Source organism: Dendrobates tinctorius, unplaced genomic scaffold (assembly GCF_039654945.1).
Source record: "Dendrobates tinctorius isolate UK_male_01 unplaced genomic scaffold, ASM3965494v1 ptg000104l, whole genome shotgun sequence".
NCBI lineage: Eukaryota > Metazoa > Chordata > Amphibia > Anura > Dendrobatidae > Dendrobates > Dendrobates tinctorius.
The window spans coordinates 5,676,511-5,701,377 of record NW_027361772.1 but is presented as its reverse complement, the minus strand read 5'-3'; the positions used below and the strand labels follow the sequence as shown (position 1 = coordinate 5,701,377).

The 24,867-nt window shown below is 45.3% G+C and overlaps 1 protein-coding gene across 1 annotated transcript in view; it reads left to right on the top strand.

Annotated features, from left to right (window-relative positions):
- The window catches only part of NPC1L1 (NPC1 like intracellular cholesterol transporter 1), a 29,200-nt gene extending 13,397 nt beyond the window's left edge, over nucleotides 1-15,803 (top strand). Inside the window, exons 13-20 of the mRNA XM_073588635.1 lie at nucleotides 3,847-3,965; nucleotides 9,557-9,683; nucleotides 10,042-10,097; nucleotides 10,198-10,348; nucleotides 11,480-11,711; nucleotides 12,347-12,460; nucleotides 12,968-13,130; nucleotides 14,774-15,803. Of these exons, the coding sequence (XP_073444736.1) occupies nucleotides 3,847-3,965; nucleotides 9,557-9,683; nucleotides 10,042-10,097; nucleotides 10,198-10,348; nucleotides 11,480-11,711; nucleotides 12,347-12,460; nucleotides 12,968-13,130; nucleotides 14,774-14,985 (1,174 nt within the window). The 3' untranslated portion in view covers nucleotides 14,986-15,803. The remainder of the gene's footprint in view (nucleotides 1-3,846; nucleotides 3,966-9,556; nucleotides 9,684-10,041; nucleotides 10,098-10,197; nucleotides 10,349-11,479; nucleotides 11,712-12,346; nucleotides 12,461-12,967; nucleotides 13,131-14,773) is intronic.
- Nucleotides 15,804-24,867: the final 9,064 nt, after the last annotated feature.

The following is a 24,867-nucleotide window of genomic DNA, read 5'->3' as shown; positions in this document are numbered from 1 at the left end:
CAGAGAAAAATTAATGAAAGGTTGCAACGTAGGATAGTCTAGATGGTGGATAAACAGCCCCAATCAAGTTCCAAAGACATTCCAGATGTCCTGCAGGCTCAGGGTGCATCAGTGTCAGCGCAAACTATCCATCAACATTTGAATGAAATGAAACACTATGGCAGGAGACCCATATGGACCCCACTGCTGACACAGAGACATAAAAAACTAGACTATAGTTTGCCAAAATGTACGTGAGTAAGCCAAAATCTTTCTGGGAAAGCATCTTGTAGAAAGATGAAACCAAAATAGAGCTTTTAGATAAAGCACATCAATTTACTATTTACCAAAAATGGAATGAGGCCTGCAAAGAAAAGAACACCGTACCTATAGTCAAATATGCTGGAGGTTCAAAGATGTTTTCGGGTTGTTTTGCTGCTTCTGCCACTAGGTGCCTTGAATGTGTGCAAGACATCAAGAAATCTGAAGATTACCAAAGGATTTTAGTCGCAATGCAATACCCAGTGTCAGAAAGCTGGGTTTGCGTCTTAGGTCATGGGTCTTCCAGCAGGTCAATGACCCCAAACATACTTCAAGAAGCACTCAGAAATTGATTGAAACATAGCACCGGAGAGTTTTGAAGTGGCCAGCAATGGGTCTGGATCTAAATCCCATTGAACACCTGTGGAGAGATCTTACAATTGCTGTTGGGAGAAGGCACCCTTCAAATATGAGAGACCTGGAGCAGTTTGCAAAAGAAGAGTGCTCCAAAATTACAGTTGAGAGGTGTAAGAAACTTGTTGATGGATATAGGAAGCAATTGATTGCAGTTATTCGACAATTTTGTCTGGACCATTTTTGAGGTTTTGTGTTGTTCCAATACACACAAAGGAAAAAAATATTGTATAGCAAAACATGTGTAATCAAAATAATTTTTTGAGAGAAATAATTCATTTTCTGAAACAATTTCAAGGGTGCCAACACTTTCAGCCATGACTGTAAATTTAGTCAAAGATATGTAACAAGGGCGACCAGAATGGTAGTCCTGACTGAGCTCACCCACAAAACACCGTTTGAAGACACCCCGGCCCCTTGCACATGCAATACAGGACTGACAAAGCTTTTCCCCCACGGATTAACTTCTCTTCCAGCTCTCTCTCTGATACTTGCTACGGCCATGCCCACAATGGCCGCAGTAGCCGAAGTTTGCATAAATCCACTCGCTGGGATCTGGGCACTTAAAACCACTTCAGCGGGGCCTTTCCAGAGTCCTGGGGCCCATGTCGTGGTCCTTCAGTCCTTGAGTCCTTCTTTAGGTCCATGAGTCCTTCTTTTGATCCTTGAGTCCTTCTTTAGGTCCAGGGCAGCAGATCTCTCCCATCCGGGAGTCTGGCAATGTCCCGTCTACAATATACATCTGCTCAGGGCTAATGTGCCCGGGCTTCTGACCACTGACCGGGAGCAGCAGCTTCCTCTTCCCTCCCTGCTGCTGGCCCAGCCCACATTTTAACTAGTTCCTTTCCCTAACTCTAGCACATAGCATTATACAGAAATAGTATTCATGTTATTACATTAAAGCACAAGATATGAACAATGCAGACATATGGTGGTACACAGCATAATACAATCGGAGTACATGACTAACATAACGTATTTACATAAGATGCACAGAGGTCACACGGGAGGACGACAGGGCGCTGCTGAGGGGACCTGCCACCTCCTTACAAATGCACTGCTAATTAGGCCAGGCTGTCCCATAATAATTAGTAGATTTTATTGGTGCATCTTCAGTTCTAATTGCAAGGAATATATTAGAATAATTATGTATGTATTTGATGTACGGGAAAATTAACCTAACCGAAACATTACAGTGACATTCATTATAGAAAGTTTAGACCATCAAAAAAAGAATCTGACATTGCGAGATGTGAAGACTATCAAATGTATGCGGAGGGTGTACTGTCTCTCCATAATGATAGTTGATGGAAAAATGACCACCTTGCATTTTAATGCTAACTGCTACGTGTGAATGGACTGTAAGCATTATCTACTTTATCTGTGCTCTACTTTCATCACCTACTGTTCACACACTGCGTCACAGCTTATCTCCCAGTTACCTCTGTGCACACTTGCTGTCTAATCATGCCCCTGATTGTGTATAATACATAGATTAGTCTTTGGACTTCATTGCAATTTATTAAACATTACACTGATTATTATAATTATTGTTCCTGGAAATTGAAAAATTTCACAACTTGGTCTAAACACTTGTGAAAGAAATTTAAAGAGGTATTCCTAAATATCAACAGCATACGCCATAAATGTATAGTAGATGCAGGTCCCATCAAAAACCGGGCCCCAGTGCTTTCTGCTATCAGTATGAAGGCAGTCTCAATTTTCATTCATTTATTTATATTGACAGTAGCATGCAATGGGGCTTGGTCTTTTAGATAAATAAGTGTCCTATCGGTGGGACCAGCATCTCCTATACATTTATGGCGTATCCTGTGGCTTTGTTATAAATGGACAAGATGGAAATACTCCTTTACAGGACTTAGAGACTTTATTTTTGTATCACGAAATACATAGCGGAAGCGATTTTGTTAATATAGTCTTCTATACGGAGCACTCCTTTTTCTCAAAATGGCCGCTGATTGAGGAACATGTGACCAGACCTTTCCATCAACCTCCTCCAATGAGAAAACAGCTTACTCATGTGCAGAGTTATTCTATTCGACAGGTCTGGTCACATGCTCCTCCATCGGCAGCCATTTTGAGAACATGAATGCTGTTCGGTCTGTGAGGAAGGTGGACTGCGCTTCACCTGTAATACTTATATACAGTATTAGCAATTGCTACAAAATCACGTCTACAACACATTTGTTAAAGTAAAGGTAAAGAGGCCAACCCGTCTATCTGTCATTCGCCATACAGAGAAATATAAAGTAGAAGGTCAACCATTATTGCCCTCAGTAAACGTTCAATTCAAAATGGCTGATGAGACTTTTGTAGGATGTAAACACTTACTGGGATACTTTCCGAACTCCAATAGATGTGAATGGAGAGAGCTGCATATGAGGGGCCCTTCTCCATTTACAGGGGGTGTGAAGCAGTGACCTGTTCACAAAATAGGTGCAGAACCCAACTAGGTGATACCTGCATATAAAAAAAAAATAAAAAGCTTGGCCTAGGCTGAACAATTGAGGTCATCAACATGAGATATGTGGGCATCCAACATCTGTCACCACCATGGTGCACTGCTGAAAACTGCTCCGACGGCAGCTGGAACTATGTGAAGTAAACAGCGCAGTACACATTTCACTTGGCGCTGTGAGTAATGCACTTTATCTTCCACTCAAGCAATGATGACGACTACTGTGTTCTGCCCGTACGTCGCTTAGATCTTTGAGACGTTTTCAGATGAGCTGTGGGAGGGTCGGGTGTCGGACTCCCTCCAATCTCATATTGATGATGTAATATGGATAACTTATCAATTATTCTGTTCCGGACAACCTCTTTAATGGCATATTGTGGGATTATCCATTTAAGGGTAAATCCACACCTGACAAAAAAAAATCTCTTGTGGATCTTGTGTCACATGAGTGATAATTCCATAACAAAATTCCACATATGTAGAGATTGCGCTATGGATTTACTTCAGATTTCATCCAACACAGGATATGGAATTTTTCAGCATGGGGTTTCAAGACCTCATTCACATGGATTGTACTTTTATTTGCTTTATTTTTGTGGTTCGGGTCCCCCATTGTATTACAAAATAAATTGTAAAAAAAACTCTTGTTCTGGTACATTGTACTCCTATTGAGCTGAAACCAGAGTAATTAATAAATGGCTGTCTCTTTTCAGATCTTACTTGGCGGTGCCAGCATCTTCATGGGTTGATGATTTTGTGGACTGGCTAAATCCCACGTCGGATTGCTGCAGATTATTTAACAGCAATGGCTCCTTCTGCTCCTCCGCTTCCCGTAAGTATTAGCTACCGCATGAGTTTACATTCTCTAAAAACCGACTCTTACGTACATAGCAGTCAGTGTAGATGTCTATAGAGTAGGGTTCCATGATGTGGCTGAAAAACATTCCTACATGAGGTGGAATTTGACGAATGAGGGCACAAGTTTGCAAGAAAAGTAGAGTTACTATCAGCAGCCCTAACTCAAATTTACAAGTTTCTGGAATTCACAGCCTACAGCCAGTAAGAACAGAAGTAGTACACAGGATTGTGATTTCCAACAATCTCCTACACTTGCCTGAGTGTCCGTTTGTTTTATACCAGGGGTCTCAAACTCAATTTACCCGGGGGCCGCTGGAGGTAGAATCTAGGTGAGGCTGGGCCGCATCAGGTTTTCCACAAGAAAAGCTTATATAAAAACATTCCAATGTTATCAAATAAAAATAAATTAACAAAATCATAAGAAAAAAATAAATCAATCAGTAATAAATAAATAAAATGAAAATGATAATAATACAGCAGATATAGAAGGCTGAAGAAACCACATATAGTTGCTGACTAGAGAAATGTAATTATTATTATTCAGATGTCTGTATTAACAGTTCTTTAACATTTAACTTTCTGAACATGAATGGAACATTGGACATAAACTGTTTTGAACACGGCTTCTTTTGCCTACTTCTTGCTGCTAGAGATCTGGCAGCGCTTACTCTCGCATAGCTGAGCCAGATTTGGCTTAAGGGAGGAAGCAGTTGAGACCCTCAGTAGGGCTTGAAGATGCTCATCAGGAAGTCTGGACCTGTACTTGGACTTATTCAAGTTCAAGGTAGAGAAGAGCTTTTCACACAAGTATGTGCTCCCAAAAAGACACATGGTCCGCTTGAACATTCGGGAAAGCTCAGGGAAGCTGGGGGGCAATTCTCTCAAAAATTGCCCAAGCTTGTCTGCTTTTCCACTCACCTCCCTGAACTTGGCTTTGAGTTCAGAGTTGCACTGCAGGTCAATGGGCTCCATTTGAAGCACAGGAGGGGCATCTTGCACATCAAAGGAGAAGGGGTCGCAAAAATTTGAAATGTGGCTCTGTGCGTCTTGAAGTCTGCAAATCTGTGATCAAATTCCTCCTGTAGCTTCAAAATGACATCCATATACTCCTCACCACTGAATGGTGCGCCTGCTTCCATGAGTGGCTTGCATGATGAGAAGTGGCAAAGGTTTGTCTGAGAAAGCTGGGCTTTTCATAACATAAGTTTTGAAGAGAATGCTCTCACGTTGTCATAGGCAGCACTGACAAGTTGCCCCTGGCCTTGTAACTTCTTGTTCCATACATTAAACTCATGTGTGATATCAACAAAAAAATCTAAGTCCATGAGCCATTTTGGATCACTTAGCACAGGAACAGCAGCCCCATCTTTCTCCATGAAGGCTTTCACTTCCACTCTCAACTCAAAAATTCTCTTCAATATGTTTCCCCTGCTGAGCCAACGCACCTCGGTGAAGGAGAGCACATCCCCATATTCTGACTCTATTTCCTCTAAAAAAGCACGAACCCTTCTGTGGTTTAAGCCCCTGGATCTGATTGATGCATTTCACAACGAAAGACATCACATTGTCAAACTTCAGGCATTTGCTGCAAAGGGCCTGCTGATGGATAATGCAGTGCAGAGCAATGACCTCCTCCACACCTTCCTCTTCCAGTTTTTTTTTAACAAGTGCCACCAGTCCATTTTTCCTCCCTGTCATTGATGGCGCTCCATCAGTTGTTATTCCAACAAACCTCCTCCAAGGTAAACCGGCATTCTCAATGGCATCACACAGCTGGTGAAATACCTCCTGAGCGGTGGTCTGGCCATGCATTGGAATCACTGTGAGCAACTCCTCTATGACTTCAAAATTGTCATCAACACCACAGACATAGATTGTGAGCTGGGCAGTGTCGGTGACGTCTGTGGTCTCATCAAGAGCGACTGAGTATACACTGAAACATTTTGCTTTCTCACACAGTTGATCATGAATGTTACTTGACAGGTCAGACATGCGCTCTGCTACGGTGTTGGCAGAAAGGCTGATGTTGCTATACTGACCTTTCTTTTCTGGACAGACAATACTTGCAGCCTGTAAAATGCACTTTTTTACAAATTCACCTTCTTTGAATGGCTTTCCTGCTTTAGCAATCATCTCACTAACCACTAGCTAGCTTTGACTGCTGCTTCATTCTCTTTGGTTCTTAAAGAAATCTTGTTGCCTCAGTAGATATCTTTTAAGATTAGCCGCCCGGTTGGCTCTTTCATCTCCCTGGTATTTTGCATACTCCTCAGCATGTCTAGTTATGCAATGACGTTTCAAATTGTATTCTTTGTGCACTGCAACTTTCTCTGTGCAAATAAGACACGTCGGGATGCCCCTGTGCTCAACAAAGAAATATTGCACTTCCCTCTTTTCCTGAAATTGTCTGTGCTCATCACCTACCTTTCTCTTCACTTGAGGCTTTGAAAAAGACGTGTTTGGGGCTGTGTAATAGATAATTCCACTTGGTTTCACTGTTTCAGTGTGAGCCGATGCGTCTTTTCTGCTTTTTTTTTCTGTCCCGCTGAGCAGCAATTTCCGCGGCCGCCTCCGCTTCTGAGCCCGGGGTAATGGCGCAAGTTCGCAATAAGGCTGGCTGATGTCCCGCCTACGAGAGCAATATACCGCACCGCCCCACCGCTCATTCTGAACCTGGCGCACATGAGTCTGTGGCGCGGTCCGGTCCCTGCTCGGCTGCTCCTGCTGCATGTGTTGTCAGTGTGACTCATACGCCTTGCCTGCTGACAGCAGGCTGCTGGGACTGTCTAGCCATCATCATACTCACCTCCTCCTGCTGCAGCTCCGATGGTCCAGCGCCGACATCTTCCTGTATGAGCGCGCGGTCACATGTCACATGAATATTTGCGCCACGCCTATGAGAGTGGAGTGGCGTCCATATTCATCACCTTAATGAGCGGTACTACGTATGACTGGGATTTCACATGCGAGACTCGGCCGTGTTTCTCGCATGTGTGATCCCGGCCGAGGTGAGGGCAGCAAACTATTGTCCTGAGGGCCCATGAGGTGAGGGCCGCAAACTATTGTCCCGAGGGCCACAGTTGGCCTGCGGGCCGTGAGTTTGAGACCCCTGTTTTATACTCTTCGTGAATATAGGTGTTCTTTACCTAAAGTTAGGCTGTTCATACATAATAGCAGAATTTACACACATTAACCTTACTCTATCATCAGCAAAATTTTAAAAGCCTCAATATACATTAGAGCAAAGAAGGCCAAACTTCTGATCTTCAGGTTGTGTATGGGGTCTTCCAACTCTACCCCAACAGATGATGTTGGGGTAAACTCAAATGAGACCTGTTGAGTCAAAACACTTTTTTGTCTCTCCCCTATTCTCATTTGCACATTGAAACATGAGAAGTAATGGAATGAGACTGAAAGGGAGAAGATACAGATTTAGATATTAGAAAAAACTCTTTGACAGTTAGGGTGATCGACGAGTGGAACAGGCTGCCACGAGAGGTGGTGAGTTCTCTTTCAATGGAAGTCTTCAACCAGAGGCTGGACAGACATCTGTCTGAGATGGTTTAGTGAATACTGCATTGAGCAGGGAGTTAGACACAATGACCCCGGAAGTCTCTTCCAACTCTAATATTCTATGATTCTATGATTGAGACCACATACATGCCTAGCTGAACCGAATATTCATGTGTATTGGGGGTTAGGAATCAATATCTAATGCCTGACAAATATTAAATGTGTTTGGCCAGCTTTAGATTGAATTTCAAAGATTCCGCAACATAAAGATGTCCCATCGATGTACAGTACCTATCTGCAGCAGATCCTACGTGTGCCATAAATGTCTGAAAGGTGAAATGGGGGCACATTTCTGATTGACTCCTCCATCTATTTGGAGAACAGGAGTCCCCTCATCCACATTCTACCAGGTGTAACTTTCACATGATCTCCCCATTTATGCTTTACCTGGCCACCGGTGGAGTGACTCCTATATAGAAGACATGTTGCATTTGCACAAGATGTCTAATATGGGAAAACATCATATTTAAGGCTTTGTTCACATATTGTTTTGTGAACACATTAGGGATTTGTTCCAGGGAAGTAAAGGCTAAATGTATTCATAGGACGTTGTGACGCCAGGCCAGTATATGACAAAAGGGTATCTTTTTTTGTCATATGCTTCACTAGAAAAGCATAGTCTGCTGCACTTTTCTACATAGTGGGAGCACATAGATAACATATGCAATTGTGTTAGGCTATGTGCACACATAACGGAACTCTCGCGGAAGTTACCGCGAGAATTCCGGAATTCCATTCCGCGGGAAAATCGCATTTTAAATTCCCGCAATTTTCCCGTGGAAAAACTAGCAATTTGCAAGCGTATCTGTAGCATCGCTTGGAGAACTGATTGACAGGTCGGTCACATTCGTCAAACATAGTGTTTGACTAGTGTAACCAACTTTTTACTATTGAGGCTGCCTATGCGGCATCAATAGTAAAAGATATAATGTTAAAAATAATAAAAAAAATAAAAAATGGTGTTATATTCACCTTCCGGCGTCCTGCGCAGCCTTCCCGCTCCCAGTAATGCCTTGCGAGACCTTGGATAACGTCGCAGTCTCGCGATAATGTAGCAGTCTCGCGAGGAATAGGGACCACTACATTATCGCGAGACCGTGACGTCATCAAAGGTCTTGCAAGGCATTACTGGGAACATAAGCATTGCTGAGGCCCGGGAAAGCTGCGCAGGACGCTGGAAGGTGAATATAACACTATTTTTTATTCTATTTTTTACAGGGATATGGTACCCAAAGCCCGGAGGACAGTCTCCTCTCCCCCGGACCGTGGGTACCATCCGCAAATGTTCTGCTTCCTTTTCACATGGTGGGCACAGCCACATGTGGAAAGTAAGAGGATCAATGCAATCCTATGGGTGCGGGATCGCCGCGATTCCACAAAATAATGAGCACGCTGCGTATTTTTCCGCGATGCGATTCCGGCGTGGGAAAATCCGCAGCATTAGCACAGCATTGCGAAATCCCATAGGATTGCATGGGATGCTGTTTTTTTTGCGTTTTCGCGGCAAAATTGCGCGTTAAAAAATGCTGCGAAAACGCAAAAAACCCGCAACGTGTGAACGTAGCCTAACAGTGGCGTAACTTGAAGGTTGTAGGCCCCGTCAGGGCCCCCAACTATTGCAGGTCTTTAATTGTGATAGTCTTTTTATAGGGACCAAAAGGAACTTTTGGGCCCCCTAGGTTCCAGGGCTTGCGTTCAAATACAACCCCTGCACCTATTATAGTTACACCCCTGATTAGTCACATCATGGCCATGGAGCAAAAAGCCCAATTTCCACAAAAGAAACCTCGATATAGTGGCACATGGCAGGTGTGTGTGTGTGTGGGATGGGGGGAGCAGACATATTTTGTTTTGGGGTCCCAAAGCTTCCTGGAAGGTAATGTATGTTTTATAATAAGAAAAAATCACTCCAATATAGATTAGTCAATATAACATCTGCCTTTTGTAGGTTTGGAGGACTGTAGAAACTAATGATGATTATTTTTTTGACAGCCACACTTACGTGTCTAAGGAAATGTATGAAAAGTCCAGACGGACCTCTGAGACCAACAGTGGAAGAATTTAACCACTATCTACCCAACTTCCTGGGAGACTATCCAAATCTAAAATGTCCAAAAGGGTGAGTAAAACAGTCTCTACATCCGGCCAGCATTCCAGTGTTTTAATAATGAGGGTCATACAGAACCAGATATTTAGTCACTTTTGGGTGCTGATGTAGCACTACTATTCCACAGTGCTGACCTAAAAAAGCATGTTAACCACTCAGTGTGTTTGTGATAGTCTAGAAGAAAACTTGAGAAGTCAAGTAAAGATTGAGAAGGTGCAAACTTCACTCAGATGTTGTCTCCTTGGTCAGATTCAAACCCAGGTCCCCCGTGCAGCATGAAGACTCCATGCTGCTTTTTCCATTGATTGTTCCACTGGTTTACATGGATGGATTGGTTCCAAATATAACATGATCTTATATTTCTTTCCAGGGGTCTGGGTGCTTATGATAATGCTGTTAAACGCAATGATGCGGGAGAAATTATAGGTAAGGAACATTGCCTGTGTTGCACGTAGGAAATACCCCGTCCTATCTCTCGTACATGATCGATATTCATAAATTTACTTTGGTTTATTATCTGATGCAGCATCTCGTTTTATGGCCTACCACACACCCTTGAAGAACTCACAAGAGTATACGGGAGCGCTGAAATATGCCCGAGAACTGGCTGCTAATATAACAGAGTCATTAAGGAAGGTGCCAGGCACGGATCCTAACTTTGCCGTTTTCCCTTACACGTGAGTTTTCTACCTTTTCCTTGTAAAATCATCATAAGCATCACAGCAAATATTGTGATTCTTTGGGTTTGCTTTTAAATAGAGTTGATGCAAATTAATGTCATAGGACCAGATCCATCGGCCACGTCAGTAATCAGTGGCCGAAAGCCCTGACAAACCATCTCCTACCACCGGGAACCGTGGCTCTAACTCTTCTCTCGATGAGCCTGACTGTTGTGTAATCATATGTGCATCGATGACATTGTGCCAGGCTGGCTTATCTGAAGAAGACCTGCAGATGCTGGCAGGTGGCAGGTAGTTCTCAGGGCTGACGTCCAATGGCCTACTGACATGGCCAATGGATGGATGGAGCCAGTCCTGCAATTCAATGTACACCAACTTTAGTTTTAAGTAAAGTCAGTTACAAATGATTTCTCATCAAAGGGTGAGGGGCTGACTCCTAGGATACTTATCCATAGAAATAATGGGGCCATAGCTAGTTTAGCACTATGTCTCCTTTAATGTTTTCCCCCGCAATCCAGTAGACCACCGGGAACTGCAGCACATCCCTATCCACTTAAATGAAGCTGTGCTGCACTTTCCTGCACAGGTAGTAACCAAGAGTGTTACTGTGGAAGGAAAAAGCTGGACCCCCCGACTTCCACTGATATTAAAGGGATGTTCCCAAAATAGTACGTTTTCCCATAATATAGGGAAAAACATACTGATTTCTAGAGATCCCACCAGAATTGCACATGCTCGACCTCCGTTCAATTCATTGTCCATGGAACAGCTGGAGAAGGCCCAATATAGCGGTCCACTATTTCCTGCAATTCTATGGGTAATGAATGGAGGGAGGTGGAACATGTGCCCCTCTGTCTCATTCAATATAGGGCTTTTTAGAGTTCTTTCCTGGGTTCCAGAGCCCTCCTTAGTGGATCATGTGGGTCCCATCAGTCAGGCCCCCAGCGATCAGTACATTGTTCCCTATCCTTTAGAATTATCCTTTAATAATATGGTTTATGGTAATATGCCAGAACATTATGTACTAGGAATACCCCATTATGTACAGTATATATTTATATATAGTGTTACTTGACTTTCATGGGAAATGATCCTCCTTCTCACCATATATAACCCTTCTTTACACAGGATCACATACGTCTATTATGAACAGTACCTGTCTGTTGTCCAGGAGGGACTTTTCACCTTAGCCATTTGTCTGTTGCCCACCTTCGCTGTGTGTTGCATCCTCCTGGGCATGGACCTGCGCTCGGGATTAATTAACCTGATTACCATTTTTATGATCATCATAGACACAGTTGGCGTCATGACTATATGGGACATTGATTATAACGCTGTCTCTCTTATCAACCTGGTAACGGTGAGTAACTACTCCATATTGTTCAAGGGCAAATGCAAGAGTTTTAATCGTCAATTTCCTTATTTTTTTATTGCCTAAAGATAGCAAAACACCAACTTGCTATGTCTCATGTTTTTATATGGGATGATTATTAGTGATAAATATTGCTGATAGCAATAATAGTGGTTCAGGGGTTAGCAATTATTATTTCAGATAGGTATTATTTTGTAAACTAAGGACTAACAATCTTGACAATTTAGGGTTAATAAGAAAATCTACAATTTTCAGTCATGAAAATAAAGAAAACTCTTTTTATATGAGAAGGTGTGTCCAAACTTTTGGTCTGTACTGTATATATATATATATATATATATATATATGTTCATAGTAAATAATATTTATTTATTCCAGGAGTCACCACTAGGGGGAGCTCACCGACGCTATACATTGATGCAACTCCTATAGAACTCAGTACTAATTTATATGTAAAGTGCTCCCCCTAGTGGTGGTTTCGGGCAGCAGAAAATATTTTATCGTGTAGAGCTGTTTGGTTCCCTTTATAAGAGGGATACATGGGTGTCTGCATACTAGGCAGCTGCTCTCTCCCTACTATAGATTATCTAATGTCCCTTCTATCCCTGTCATTTCCCTTATAGGCCATTGGGATCTCAGTGGAGTTTGTCTCTCACCTTACACGATCTTTTGCCATGAGCAACAAACTCACCAAAGTAGAGCGGGCAAGAGATGCCACTATCCACATGGGCAGCGCTGTGAGTATAAGAGACGGGATGGGAACAAGAGGGAGACGCCATAATTCATAGTAAAGCGTTGCAAGCATTTTAATGTCTTAAAGGGATTGTCAGCTTTATTCAAATTCCCTTTAAGAAATTCTACTTGTTATCAGGGGAGAGTGGGGGGAGGAACTATTTAGGACTCTGTCAGACCCAGCACCTCTGTGCATTATGTGGACAGCGCATTGGTATTAATACTGGCAATGTAGTGCATCTTTACACATTTTTGCGAAATGGGGGAAATTTTATTAAAATTTACTAACAGAAAAAATTACTTTAATCAGAGCTCAGCTTTCATTTTTTTTTAAGTTTTGATAAAATGAAAGCTGTGCTGTGATTGGCTACCATTCATTTTTTTCTTGTAGACAGTTTTGATAAAATGTCTCCGATTTCTCTAATAATATTTTAGGAGACACGCGTTGACACATATTCCCCATTTTGTTTGACCCCCCTGTGTCTGATTCCATGTCTTGATGTTGTACACAGGTATTCGCAGGAGTAGCAATGACAAACCTTCCAGGAATCATTGTTTTAGCATTTGCCAAAGCGCAGCTCATTCACATCTTCTTCTTCCGTCTCAATCTGACCATAACTCTGCTAGGACTGGTGCATGGCCTCGTCTTCCTCCCCGTCGCACTCAGCTACTTTGGTAAGTTGTATGTAGATGGGCAAGAACATTAATGGGACCTGTGGAATGGCTGGAGCAAAAGGAATAAAAAATCTTATACAACCTTGTATGCACATACTCTACCTAGATACTTATATACTATCAGACTCGGACTGGCCGACTGGCAAACAGGTGAATTCCTGGGTGGGCCCCTATGCAAAAGCTTAACGCCCACTACCTTATCTGAGCAGTATTTGAAGTTAGCATCTCATCAAGTATTAAACAAACTACTCTGTTGTTGTTGTTATTATTATTATTATTATTATTATTATTATTATTATTATTATATAATAGCATAGGTAATTTTGTGAATGAGGGTGAATATTTGTATGTAGCTGAACAGTGGACCCCCAGAGTCAGTGTTATTGGTGGGCCCTTGGCACCCCAGTCTGATATTGCATACTATACTTTAGAAGATTATTTTTTTATTCATCATTATCACGTTCTGACATATTGCAACATCGCTTGTAAGCACCAATAATGGAGCACATTGAAGACAGACTATGTTTGTCCTTTTATTAAGTCCAGGCTTAAGCCCCCCTATGCAGCTATCTCTCTTATCCCTCATACACAGAAGCAAACAGCTTAGCCGATGCCAGAATCATCTCCCAGAGAATCAAGGTTCCATCCATTAGAAATCCAGCAGGCCCGATCCTTCTTTCTCTCCACAATACATATTAGACTGTTGGCCACGTTAGTCTATTGTGTATGGAGGCCTTTAAATTGAACGTTGACTTGTGCAATACCTTCTGTGGATGCCCTCTTATGGCATTCCATATAGCACTTTATTTTTAAAATGTAAAAGATGAAAGATGAATATATATATATATATATATACCTAAAATACAAAGGAAATGTATCATCTTTAACTTTAGGTCTTTTAGATATCATTTCATCTTCAACTTCCTTAACTGTTCAGAATAACAGTAATATTGACCAGGGGCGCCCAATCTTTTACATGCCACTGTATATATATGTAAACCCATCCTGGGCCCATCTTGGTATATATGTTCCCCATCATCGTATATGTCCCTCGTTCTTCTACTATTCTTTAGCGTATCAAAAATAAACAATTCTACTCACCTTCCCTCCTCTCCCCCGCCAAGCGGTGTCCTCTCCTAAACCTTCAGTGTGCAAGTGAAGAGTAGTGCATGATGTCACTGCCATGGGACCCCAGTCACTGGCATGATGAAGTCAGCTGCCGGCCTCAAACTGGCGTGTATGGTGTTGCAGGGACCCGATGGGTCTCTACACTACTATGCATTTCAGCAGAATGTGCATCCTTGGACACACATCCAACCGAAATTGGTCTCGGCGTTGACAGCCCCCCCGTTCCCCACAGGCTTGGTCATGGTCGCGCCCTCTCCGACAACAGTTATTACGCCCCTTGTGTTAAAGTTGTGTAAGTACAAACCTCCAAATGGTAATTTTCACTTGTCAATGTATTCATAAACTTGATTTGAGGAATAACAGAGGAACGGCACAATGTTCAATTCTAACCAGAATTCTTATATTATGGGAAAGTGTGTATTAAAATAGGCATGTCAGAAGAGCTCCTCTTAAAGAAAAGGGAAATGTATCTTGTTTTGTCTTCTGCTCTGACGCAAGGAATCATTGATTTTCAGGTCCCGATATAAACCGAGCAGTGTTACTGCAGTATCAGGAGAAAGAACAGATGGCCAAGGACAACAAGGAGCAGATTGATCCTCATGCATATAATGAGACCACCCTCCCGGGAGATGGGAAAGCGAGGGATGAGGAGAATGGCACCCACATGTACAGCAACATGGCATTCCAGGAAGACGGGAAAAACACAAAAGAGAATGGAAAATCTTAAAAGAAAAGCTAACCTTAAGAACAGACTATGTATGACTGCTAGTGCTGGCCATTACTTCATGAACTACTTCAAGATCCAGCCACTTCTGCAATAAGTGACATGTATCCAGACATGGGGTCATAGACTTCACACCAAATGTGACTCTGATGGACGTTATGTAAAGGTGTAATCTTCTGGGTGCCAAAATGTTAACAGAGTCCCCAAATAGCGCACCTAATTTATAGCACTAGTCTCTTCATATAGGACTGAGGGACCTCCTCAAATTCCAGGACCAGGGTGTGACGGCCAGCAGTGCACCATCTATGGCCAACTGTCCTGATTCCGCAAGCACAGTTTCAAGGAGTTTAGAAAAAAAATGACTAAAAGTGGACGTTTTGGAGGCACGTGCCATGTTCTCGCGTAGCATTAATGCCGCCTTACTTCAAGTACAAATTTTCAGGACCCCAAAAAATGTTTATAAGGAAAAAACACAACCATAAAAAAGCACTTTTCAAGAGCGTCTTGAAACGCACAATGGTATGAGTTTTCATGCAATAGCATCCACTTTGCTCAATTTATTAAATGCAGAAGACTTTCTGTACAAAAAAAAGTGGTGGAAAAAATGCGACAATCCGTTCTTTGGAAACACGGCCTAAATGTCCTGAGTTTGTCATTCTAAATCATGGTAAGTACGTTGTAGTAAAGCCGCTGCTGGTTGGAAGCCCACCAGGACTATTGTAGGCAGGACAAAATGTGGATGCAGTGTTTTTTTTTTTCTTTTGTTCCCGTTAATATTATAAAAAAAATATTGTACAATAAAATAGTATTTTTGCACCTTGTCTGTTTTACCCAGCAGTGGTCAAGAGCTGCAAACCTCTTCGCTCTGGATCAAGTGTTCTGGTTGATAATATTTATCTTACACTGTCGATTTTTATTGTGTAGCTCATAAAGCATGTAGATCCTGTGGTCCCTCCAGGGTCCTTGAGAAGAGGGGGCAGTACTGCTTGATCTAATCACTTTTGCTACAGAGAATCCGTACAGGATTCTTCTCGGCAGAAGCACTATATTTCTAAAAATTGGTATAAGGGTCAGCAACAACAAGGCCAAATAACAGATCCTGCGTTGTTGAGTCAAAAAAAATCCTTCCTATTAATTGAATGTCCATTTTGACCTTTGTTATGGAGTCTCTCTTTTCTACGTATGTCACTAGTTTGATCCCGCTGTACAGTATATGAAAGACAGACTTAGGCTATCGGTCTAGGACCTGCATCCATCCAAGTAGTTCAGAGTTAATAACCCTTTCCCTTCACTGAAGTTTGTTTTTTTCAAAAATGACTCATTTTGTTTACTCACCCTCCTCTGGTCCAGCGCTAACTGGTGTAACAAACAGTGACGCTGCAGCCAATCCAGAATCTCAGGGGTTCTACTCAAGCTGAAGAACTCAGAGCTGCTAAGCTTAATTGTTGGCTGCAGAGTTGTCAAAATGACATCAGCGCTGCAGGCAATCACAGAGCCATGACTCAGTGCTGGACCTGAGGAGGGGGAGTTAAGAAAAGTTAACTTTTTTAAACAAACTTTGCATACCAGAATGGGGATGAGTAGCCATGCAGACAAGGATAGGGATGAGGAGCCATGCATACAAGGATGGGGATGAGGAGCCATGATTACAAAGATAGGGATGAGGAGCCCTGCAGATCAGGATGGGGATGAGAGGACCATGCATACTAGAATATGGATGAGGAGCCATGCATACAAGGATGTGGAAGAAGAGCCATGTATATAAGGATAGGGATGAGGAGCCATTTATACAAGGATAGGGATGAGGAGCCATGCATACAAGGATAGGGATGAGGAGCCATGCATACAAGGATGGGGATGAGGATCCATGCATACAAGGATAGGGATGAGGAGCCGTGCATACCAGGATGGAGATGAGGAGCCTTGCAGGCCAGGATAGGGATGAGGAGCCATGCATACCAGGATAGGGATGAGGAGCCCTGCAGATCAGGATGGGGATGGGAGGACCATGCATACCAGAATGGGGATGAGGAGCCATGCATACATGGATGTGAAAGAGGAGCCATGTATATAAGGATAGGGATGAGGAGTCATACATACAAGGATAGGGATGAGGAGCCATGCATACAAGGATAGGGATGAGGAGCCCTGCAGATCAGGATGGGGATGGGAGGACCATGCATACCAGAATGGGGATGAGGAGCCATGCATAAAAGGATGGGGATGAGGATCCATGCATACAAGGATAGGGATGAGGAGCCATGCAGACCAGGATAGGGATGAGGAGCCGTGCATACTAGGATGGAGATGAGGAGCCTTGCAGACCAGGATAGGGATGAGGAGCCATGCATACCAGGATGTGGATGAGGAGCTATGCAGACCAGGATGGGGATGAGGAGCCATGCAAACCAGGATAGAGATGAGGAGCCTTGCAGGCCAGGATAGGGATGAGGAGCCATGCATACCAGGATGGGGATGAGGAGTCATGCAGACCAGGATGTGGATGAGGAGCCATGCACACCAGGATGGGGATGAGGAGCTATGCAGACCAGGATGGGGATGAGGAGCTATGCAGACCAGGATGGGGATGAGTAGTCATGCATACAAGGATGGGGATGAGGAGCTATGCAGACCAGGATGGGGATGAGGAGTCATGCAGACCAGCATGGGGATGAGGAGCTATGCAGACCAGGATGGGGACAAGTAGTCATGCATACAAGGATAGGGATGAGGAGCCATGCAGACCAGGATAGGGATGAGGAGCCGTGAATACCAGGATGATGAGGAGCCATGCATACCAGGATGGGGATGAGGAGTCATGCAGACCAGGATGGGGATGAGGAGCCATGCATACCAGGATGGAGATGAGGAGCCATGCATACCAGGATGGGGATGAGGAGTCATGCAGACCAGGATGGGGATGAGGAGTCATGCAGACCAGGATGGAGATGAGGAGTCATGCATACAAGGATAGGGATGAGGGGGCAATATATACCCGGCTTATACTCGAGTCAATACGTTTTCCCAGTTTTCTGTGGTAAAATTAGGTGCCTCTGCTTATATTCGGCTTGGCTTATACTCGAGTATATACAGTATTTTAAAATTTCCCAAACATGTACAATTCCGCCACCAAGGAAGGGAGAGATATATGAGGATTAGAAAGATATAATAAAAGGTTGTCTGCAAATGCAGAACATTTATATCCTTGGTCTTTAATAACTGCTAGAGTTGAGCACATTTGCTTGGGTCCCTGTTTATTCGGCAAGCTATAGCGCTTACTGAATGAGCTGCAGAGGGCACCCGGTTTTCTGGATCGCATCGGCTGATCAATTGTTCGGCTCCGCAGCTGCATGTGTCGCGGCTGTGTGACAGTCACAACACATGCATCGAGAGCCTATTTTTTGTGCCCTCCTTGTATGTATCGTGACTGGCACACAGCCGCAACACATTCAGCTGTGGAGCCGAACAATTGATCAGCCGATGCGATCCAGGAAGCCGGGTTCCCTCCGCAGCTTATTCGGTAACGCTCAACTCTATTAACTGCCCCTCGGATGTCAGGGCTGTTTCTAATAGCTCTCATTAGACTCTCTATAACAAACACATATCGTAGAGATCATAGAGGACAACCTTGACGTGTGCCCTTATGGACTGAGAAGTGGTCAGAAAGACAACCATTCATTTTAAGTCTTGCGGGTGGTGACTGATGAAGAGCTAACATTTTAGCTTTTAGGACTGGGCCTGACTCCATGAAGTCCAGCATTTGGTCAATGGAGTGCCACAAAATCCTGTCAAAGGCCTTTTTAGCATTCAGAGATAAGATCATAAGTGGGAATTCTTGAGAGATGGCAAAATTAATAATATTTAGGGTTTTGAGGGTGTTATCTCGGGCCTCTCTTCCAGGAACAAAGCCAACCTGATCTGGGTGGATAAGCTCTGGAAGAAGCGGATTTAATCTATTTTCTATTAGACTGGTGTACATTTTTATATCAACATTTAGTAGTGAAAATGGACAATAACTGATACACAAAAGAAGATCCTTTCCCATTTTGGGAATAATTGTGATCTGTGCAGAAGTGGCTTGTGTCAGAAAGAGAGAAGATTCCAAAATATGGTTGAAAGCTTGAAGCATCAAAGTAACTAGCTGAAATGTAGTGGTAAGACCATCCGGGTTTGAGCTTTTATTCCCTGGGCGTTCTTTTATTATATATGAAAGTTCTTGGGGGGGGTTAAGGGAATTTCTAAGTTTTTAATAACCTCTTCAAGCAATTTTTTGAACAGGGAAGAGGAAATATTAGCTGGGATAACGTTTGAATTTGGTTCACGAAGCTTGTATAGCTTAGAGTAATAGGATCTATAAAATACTGGTGATTTTGGAGGAGGTGAGTACCCGAGAGCGACGTGCATCTTTAATGAAGGGGATATGGTTTTGTTCTATCTTAGCTCTCAAAGCCCACATCAGCATTCTCTCAGGCTTATTTCTGTATTAATAAAATTTGCCACGCCCTATTTGTACAAAGCGGTCATAAAAGCTCTCCAATAAGCTCTTGACCTCCAATCTGGCAGAGATCCCTGAGGGTGAGTGTAGAAAGGCAATATTTTGGTAATTGCTCAAGTTTCGTGACATTCTGTATAACCTCTTTAAGTGCCTGGGATCTTTCCTTCTCAATTCTTATGCCATGCTTAATGAACACCCTTCTTAGGACACATTTTAAGGTCCTCCACTTGATAGGCAGGGAAGTGTCATCAGATGAGTGATCTAATATAAAGTTGTCTATGTTTAATTGGATGGGTCTGTGAGTAATGCTTCATTCACTTGCCAGGACCACTTAGTCTTAGTAGGACCGGAGGGAATTTTTAGAGAGCAATATACTGGAGCATGGTTAGACCAGAGGATGTTTCCTATGCTGGTAGAAACCAACCATGGTAGAGTAATATAATGCAACAAAATGTAATCCAGGCGACTGTACGAACAGTGTGGAGTTAAATAAAAACTCAGTGCATTCTCCAATTGTCAAATAATTGTAACTGAGTGAAGGCTTTTTTGGTACGCTTAATAGCTGCATAGGAGAGATGAGATTTGCTTTTGGAATTGTCCAGAGTTGGTTCTAGGGTGATATTAAGATGACCAAATAAGACCACAGAACCTTTTACTAGTGGAATGGAATGGTAAATTAAATTAGATAAGAAGGTTACTTGATTTTGATTTGGGGAGTAGACCTTAATAGTAAAGATTTGGCCTTCCATGGATAGGAAGAGTATTATGTATCTGGCGTCTGGTTCGGTAGAGCAAGCGATTGGTGGGTGAGGAATCAATGGATCGCAATTGTGACTCCTTTTGAAGGTGAGGCGGGAGTATTGGCAAAATGACAGTTTCTGTAGTGTTTATTTTTAATCTTAGGGGAATGGTTAAATTTGAAATGAGTTTCTTGGAAACAAACGACGTTGATGTGTACATAACGTCTGTGGCAGTGGAGGATGATCTGGTCTTGTTTTTCTGGGGTGATAAGACTCTTCACATTGAAGGAAGTGATGTTTAAGTCTGCCTTTGGATAGATTTAGGATTTTCTTTTAGCTGCACCTTGAGGATGGTTGTCCGCTTAGCAGGGGTGGATTAAGGGTAGCCAGGGCCCGGGGCAGTTCAGACTCTGTGGGCCCCCCTCGTCACGTGACGGGGGTCACGAATCGTAGAGCCACACTCTACATAGAGAATAATGGGGCCTCCAGCACCGACCTCCACCCGCAGAGCCACACTCTACATAGAGAATAATGGGGCCTCCAGCACCGACCTCCACCCGCAGAGCCGCACTCCACATAGAGAATGGAGCCTCCAGCACCGACCTCCACCCGCAGAGCCACACTCCACATAGAGAATAATGGAGCCTCCAGCACCGACCTCCACCTGCAGAGCCCCACTCCACATAGAGAATAATGGAGCCTCCAGCACCGACCTCCACCCGCAGAGCCACACTCTACATAGAGAATAATGGGGCCTCCAGCACCGACCTCCACCCGCAGAGCCGCACTCCACATAGAGAATGGAGCCTCCAGCACCGACCTCCACCCGCAGAGCCGCACTCCACATAGAGAATAATGGAGCCTCCGGCACCGACCTCCACCCGCAGAGCCGCACTCCACATAGAGAATAATGGGGCCTCCGGCACTGACCTCCACCCGCAGAGCCACACTCCACATAGAGAATAATGGAGCCTCCAGCACCGACCTCCACCCGCAGAGCCACACTCCACATAGAGAATAATGGAGCCTCCAGCACCGACCTCCACCTGCAGAGCCCCACTCCACATAGAGAATAATGGAGCCTCCGGCACCGACCTCCACCCGCAGAGCCCCACTCCACATAGAGAATAATGGGGCCTCCAGCACCGACCTCCACCCGCAGAGCCACACTCCACATAGAGAATAATGGGGCCTCCAGCACCGACCTCCACCCGCAGAGCCGCACTCCACATAGAGAATAATGGGGCCTCCAGCACCGACCTCCACCCGCAGAGCCACACTCCACATAGAGAATAATGGGGCCTCCAGCACCGACCTCCACCCGCAGAGCCGCACTCCACATAGAGAATAATGGAGCCTCCAGCACCGACCTCCACCCGCAGAGCCGCACTCCACATAGAGAATAATAGGGCCTCCAGCACCGACCTCCACCCGCAGAGCCGCACTCCACATAGAGAATAATGGGGCCTCCAGCACCGACCTCCACCCGCAGAGCCGCACTCCACATAGAGAATAATGGGGCCTCCAGCACCGACCTCCACCCGCAGAGCCACACTCCACATAGAGAATAATGGGGCCTCCAGCACCGACCTCCACCCGCAGAGCCACACTCCACATAGAGAATAATGGAGCCTCCAGCACCTACCTCCACCCGCAGAGCCGCACTCCACATAGAGAATAATGGGGCCTCCAGCACCGACCTCCACCCGCAGAGCCACACTCCACATAGAGAATAATGGGGCCTCCAGCACCGACCTCCACCCGCAGAGCCACACTCCACATAGAGAATAATGGAGCCTCCAGCACCTACCTCCACCCGCAGAGCCGCACTCCACATAGAGAATAATGGGGCCTCCAGCACCGACCTCCACCCGCAGAGCCGCACTCCACATAGAGAATAATGGAGCCTCCAGCACTGACCTCCACCCGCAGAGCCGCACTCCACATAGAGAATAATGGAGTCTCCAGCACCGACCTCCACCCGCAGAGCCGCACTCCACATAGAGAATAATGGAGCCTCCAGCACCGACCTCCACCTGCAGAGCCGCACTCCACATAGAGAATAATGGAGCCTCCAGCACTGACCTCCACCCGCAGAGCCGCACTCCACATAGAGAATAATGGAGCCTCCAGCACCGACCTCCACCCGCAGAGCCGCACTCCACATAGAGAATAATGGAGCCTCCAGCACCGACCTCCACCCGCAGAGCCGCACTCCACATAGAGAATAATGGAGCCTCCAGCACCGACCTCCACCCGCAGAGCCGCACTCCACATAGAGAATAATGGAGCCTCCAGCACCGACCTCCACCTGCAGAGCCACACTCCACATAGAGAATAATGGAGCCTCCGGCACCGACCTCCACCCGCAGAGCCGCACTCCACATAGAGAATAATGGAGCCTCCGACACCGACCTCCACCCGCAGAGCCACACTCCACATAGAGAATAATGGAGCCTCCAGCACCGACCTCCACCCGCAGAGCCGCACTCCACATAGAGAATAATGGAGCCTCCGACACCGACCTCCACCCGCAGAGCCGCACTCCACATAGAGAATAATGGAGCCTCCGACACCGACCTCCACCCGCAGAGCCACACTCCACATAGAGAATAATGGAGCCTCCGACACCGACCTCCACCCGCAGAGCCACACTCCACATAGAGAATAATGGAGCCTCCAGCACCGACCTCCACCCGCAGAGCCGCACTCCACATAGAGAATAATGGAGCCTCCGACACCGACCTCCACCCGCAGAGCCACACTCTACATAGAGAATAATGGAGCCTCCAGCACCGACCTCCACCCGCAGAGCCGCACTCCACATAGAGAATAATGGAGCCTCCGACACCGACCTCCACCCGCAGAGCCGCACTCCACATAGAGAATAATGGAGCCTCCGACACCGACCTCCACCCGCAGAGCCGCACTCCACATAGAGAATAATGGGGCCTCCAGCACCGACCTCCACCCGCAGAGCCACACTCTACATAGAGAATAATGGAGCCTCCAGCACCGACCTCCACCCGCAGAGCCGCACTCCACATAGAGAATAATGGAGCCTCCGACACCGACCTCCACCCGCAGAGCCACACTCTACATAGAGAATAATGGAGCCTCCAGCACCGACCTCCACCCGCAGAGCCGCACTCCACATAGAGAATAATGGAGCCTCCGACACCGACCTCCACCCGCAGAGCCGCACTCCACATAGAGAATAATGGAGCCTCCGACACCGACCTCCACCCGCAGAGCCACACTCCACATAGAGAATAATGGAGCCTCCGACACCGACCTCCACCCGCAGAGCCACACTCCACATAGAGAATAATGGAGCCTCCAGCACCGACCTCCACCCGCAGAGCCGCACTCCACATAGAGAATAATGGAGCCTCCAGCACCGACCTCCACCCGCAGAGCCACACTCCACATAGAGAATAATGGGGCCTCCAGCACCGACCTCCACCCGCAGAGCCACACTCCACATACATGGCTGTTCTCAGTGCTGTGCGCACAGGACCTGTGATGAGGTCACAGGAGGGGAGGAGACAGGGGTCACATGATCGGGGGCCCTGACACCTTCCCTCCTGTGATCTCATCACAAGCCTTTGCACGCTACCAGCAGCATCAGCGTTCACGCTACTTGTAGATGCTGCTGGTAGCAGAGCACATAATGCCGCCCCCACGGTCACTCACTTTTAGGTGGGGAGAAGATGGAGTGCCATTGCAGCAGCCAGCAGGAATGTGGTGGGGGCCCCCTTAGAAGCTCTTGTGGTGGGGGCCCCGGGGCTGAAGCCCCGCCTGCCCTGCCTATAATCCGGCCCTGCGCGGTGGCGGATTATAATGGGGCAATTTACTGGCCTGGGCTGTGGGCCCCTTAACCCCACTGGGCCCGGGGCAACTGCCCAAATTGACCTCATTATAATCCGCCACTGCCGCTTAGGGTAGACCTAATAACCACGTGAAAAACAAGGAGAAAAGGGTGAAAGAAAGAATAGTTAACAACATAATAATAGAAAAGCAGTTGGATAGCTACTGCAGCATAAACAAAGGATAGATGTTTATCACTTAGGAGTTTGAGAATCACGAATGAGTGGAGGTAATGGTAGAGGAACAGCTCTAACAATTAACAGGAAATAAAGATTAAGGCTGTGTGCACACGCTGCGGATTTTGCTGCGGTTCCGCAGCGGTTTTGGCCGCTACAGTACCATGATTCCCTATGGGAATCAAAAACCGCAGTGCAGACGGTGCGGAATTTTCCGTGCGGATTATCTGCGGTTTTCAATCCGCAGAAAGAATTGACATGTCAATTCTTTCTGCGGATTCTCCTGCGGTTTGCCATCTCCTCCATTGAGGAGATGAAAAACCGCAGGGCAAAACCGCAGAGCAATCCGCAGGTGAAACCGCAGGTATTTTGACCTGCGGTTTCACCTGCGGATTTTACAAAATCCGCGCGGATGAATCCGCACCTTTTCCGCAGCGTGTGCACACAGCCTAACACCAACAATCAACACATATGATTGTAGGTTAACATTGCATAGCCCCATCCCGAAGGAAAAACACAACAGCATGTTGCTGTAACAAAGCCGTATGTTAAACCTCTGTGGGCAGAGCGTACAAAACCATAAAGAAGGGTGAATACAAAAATG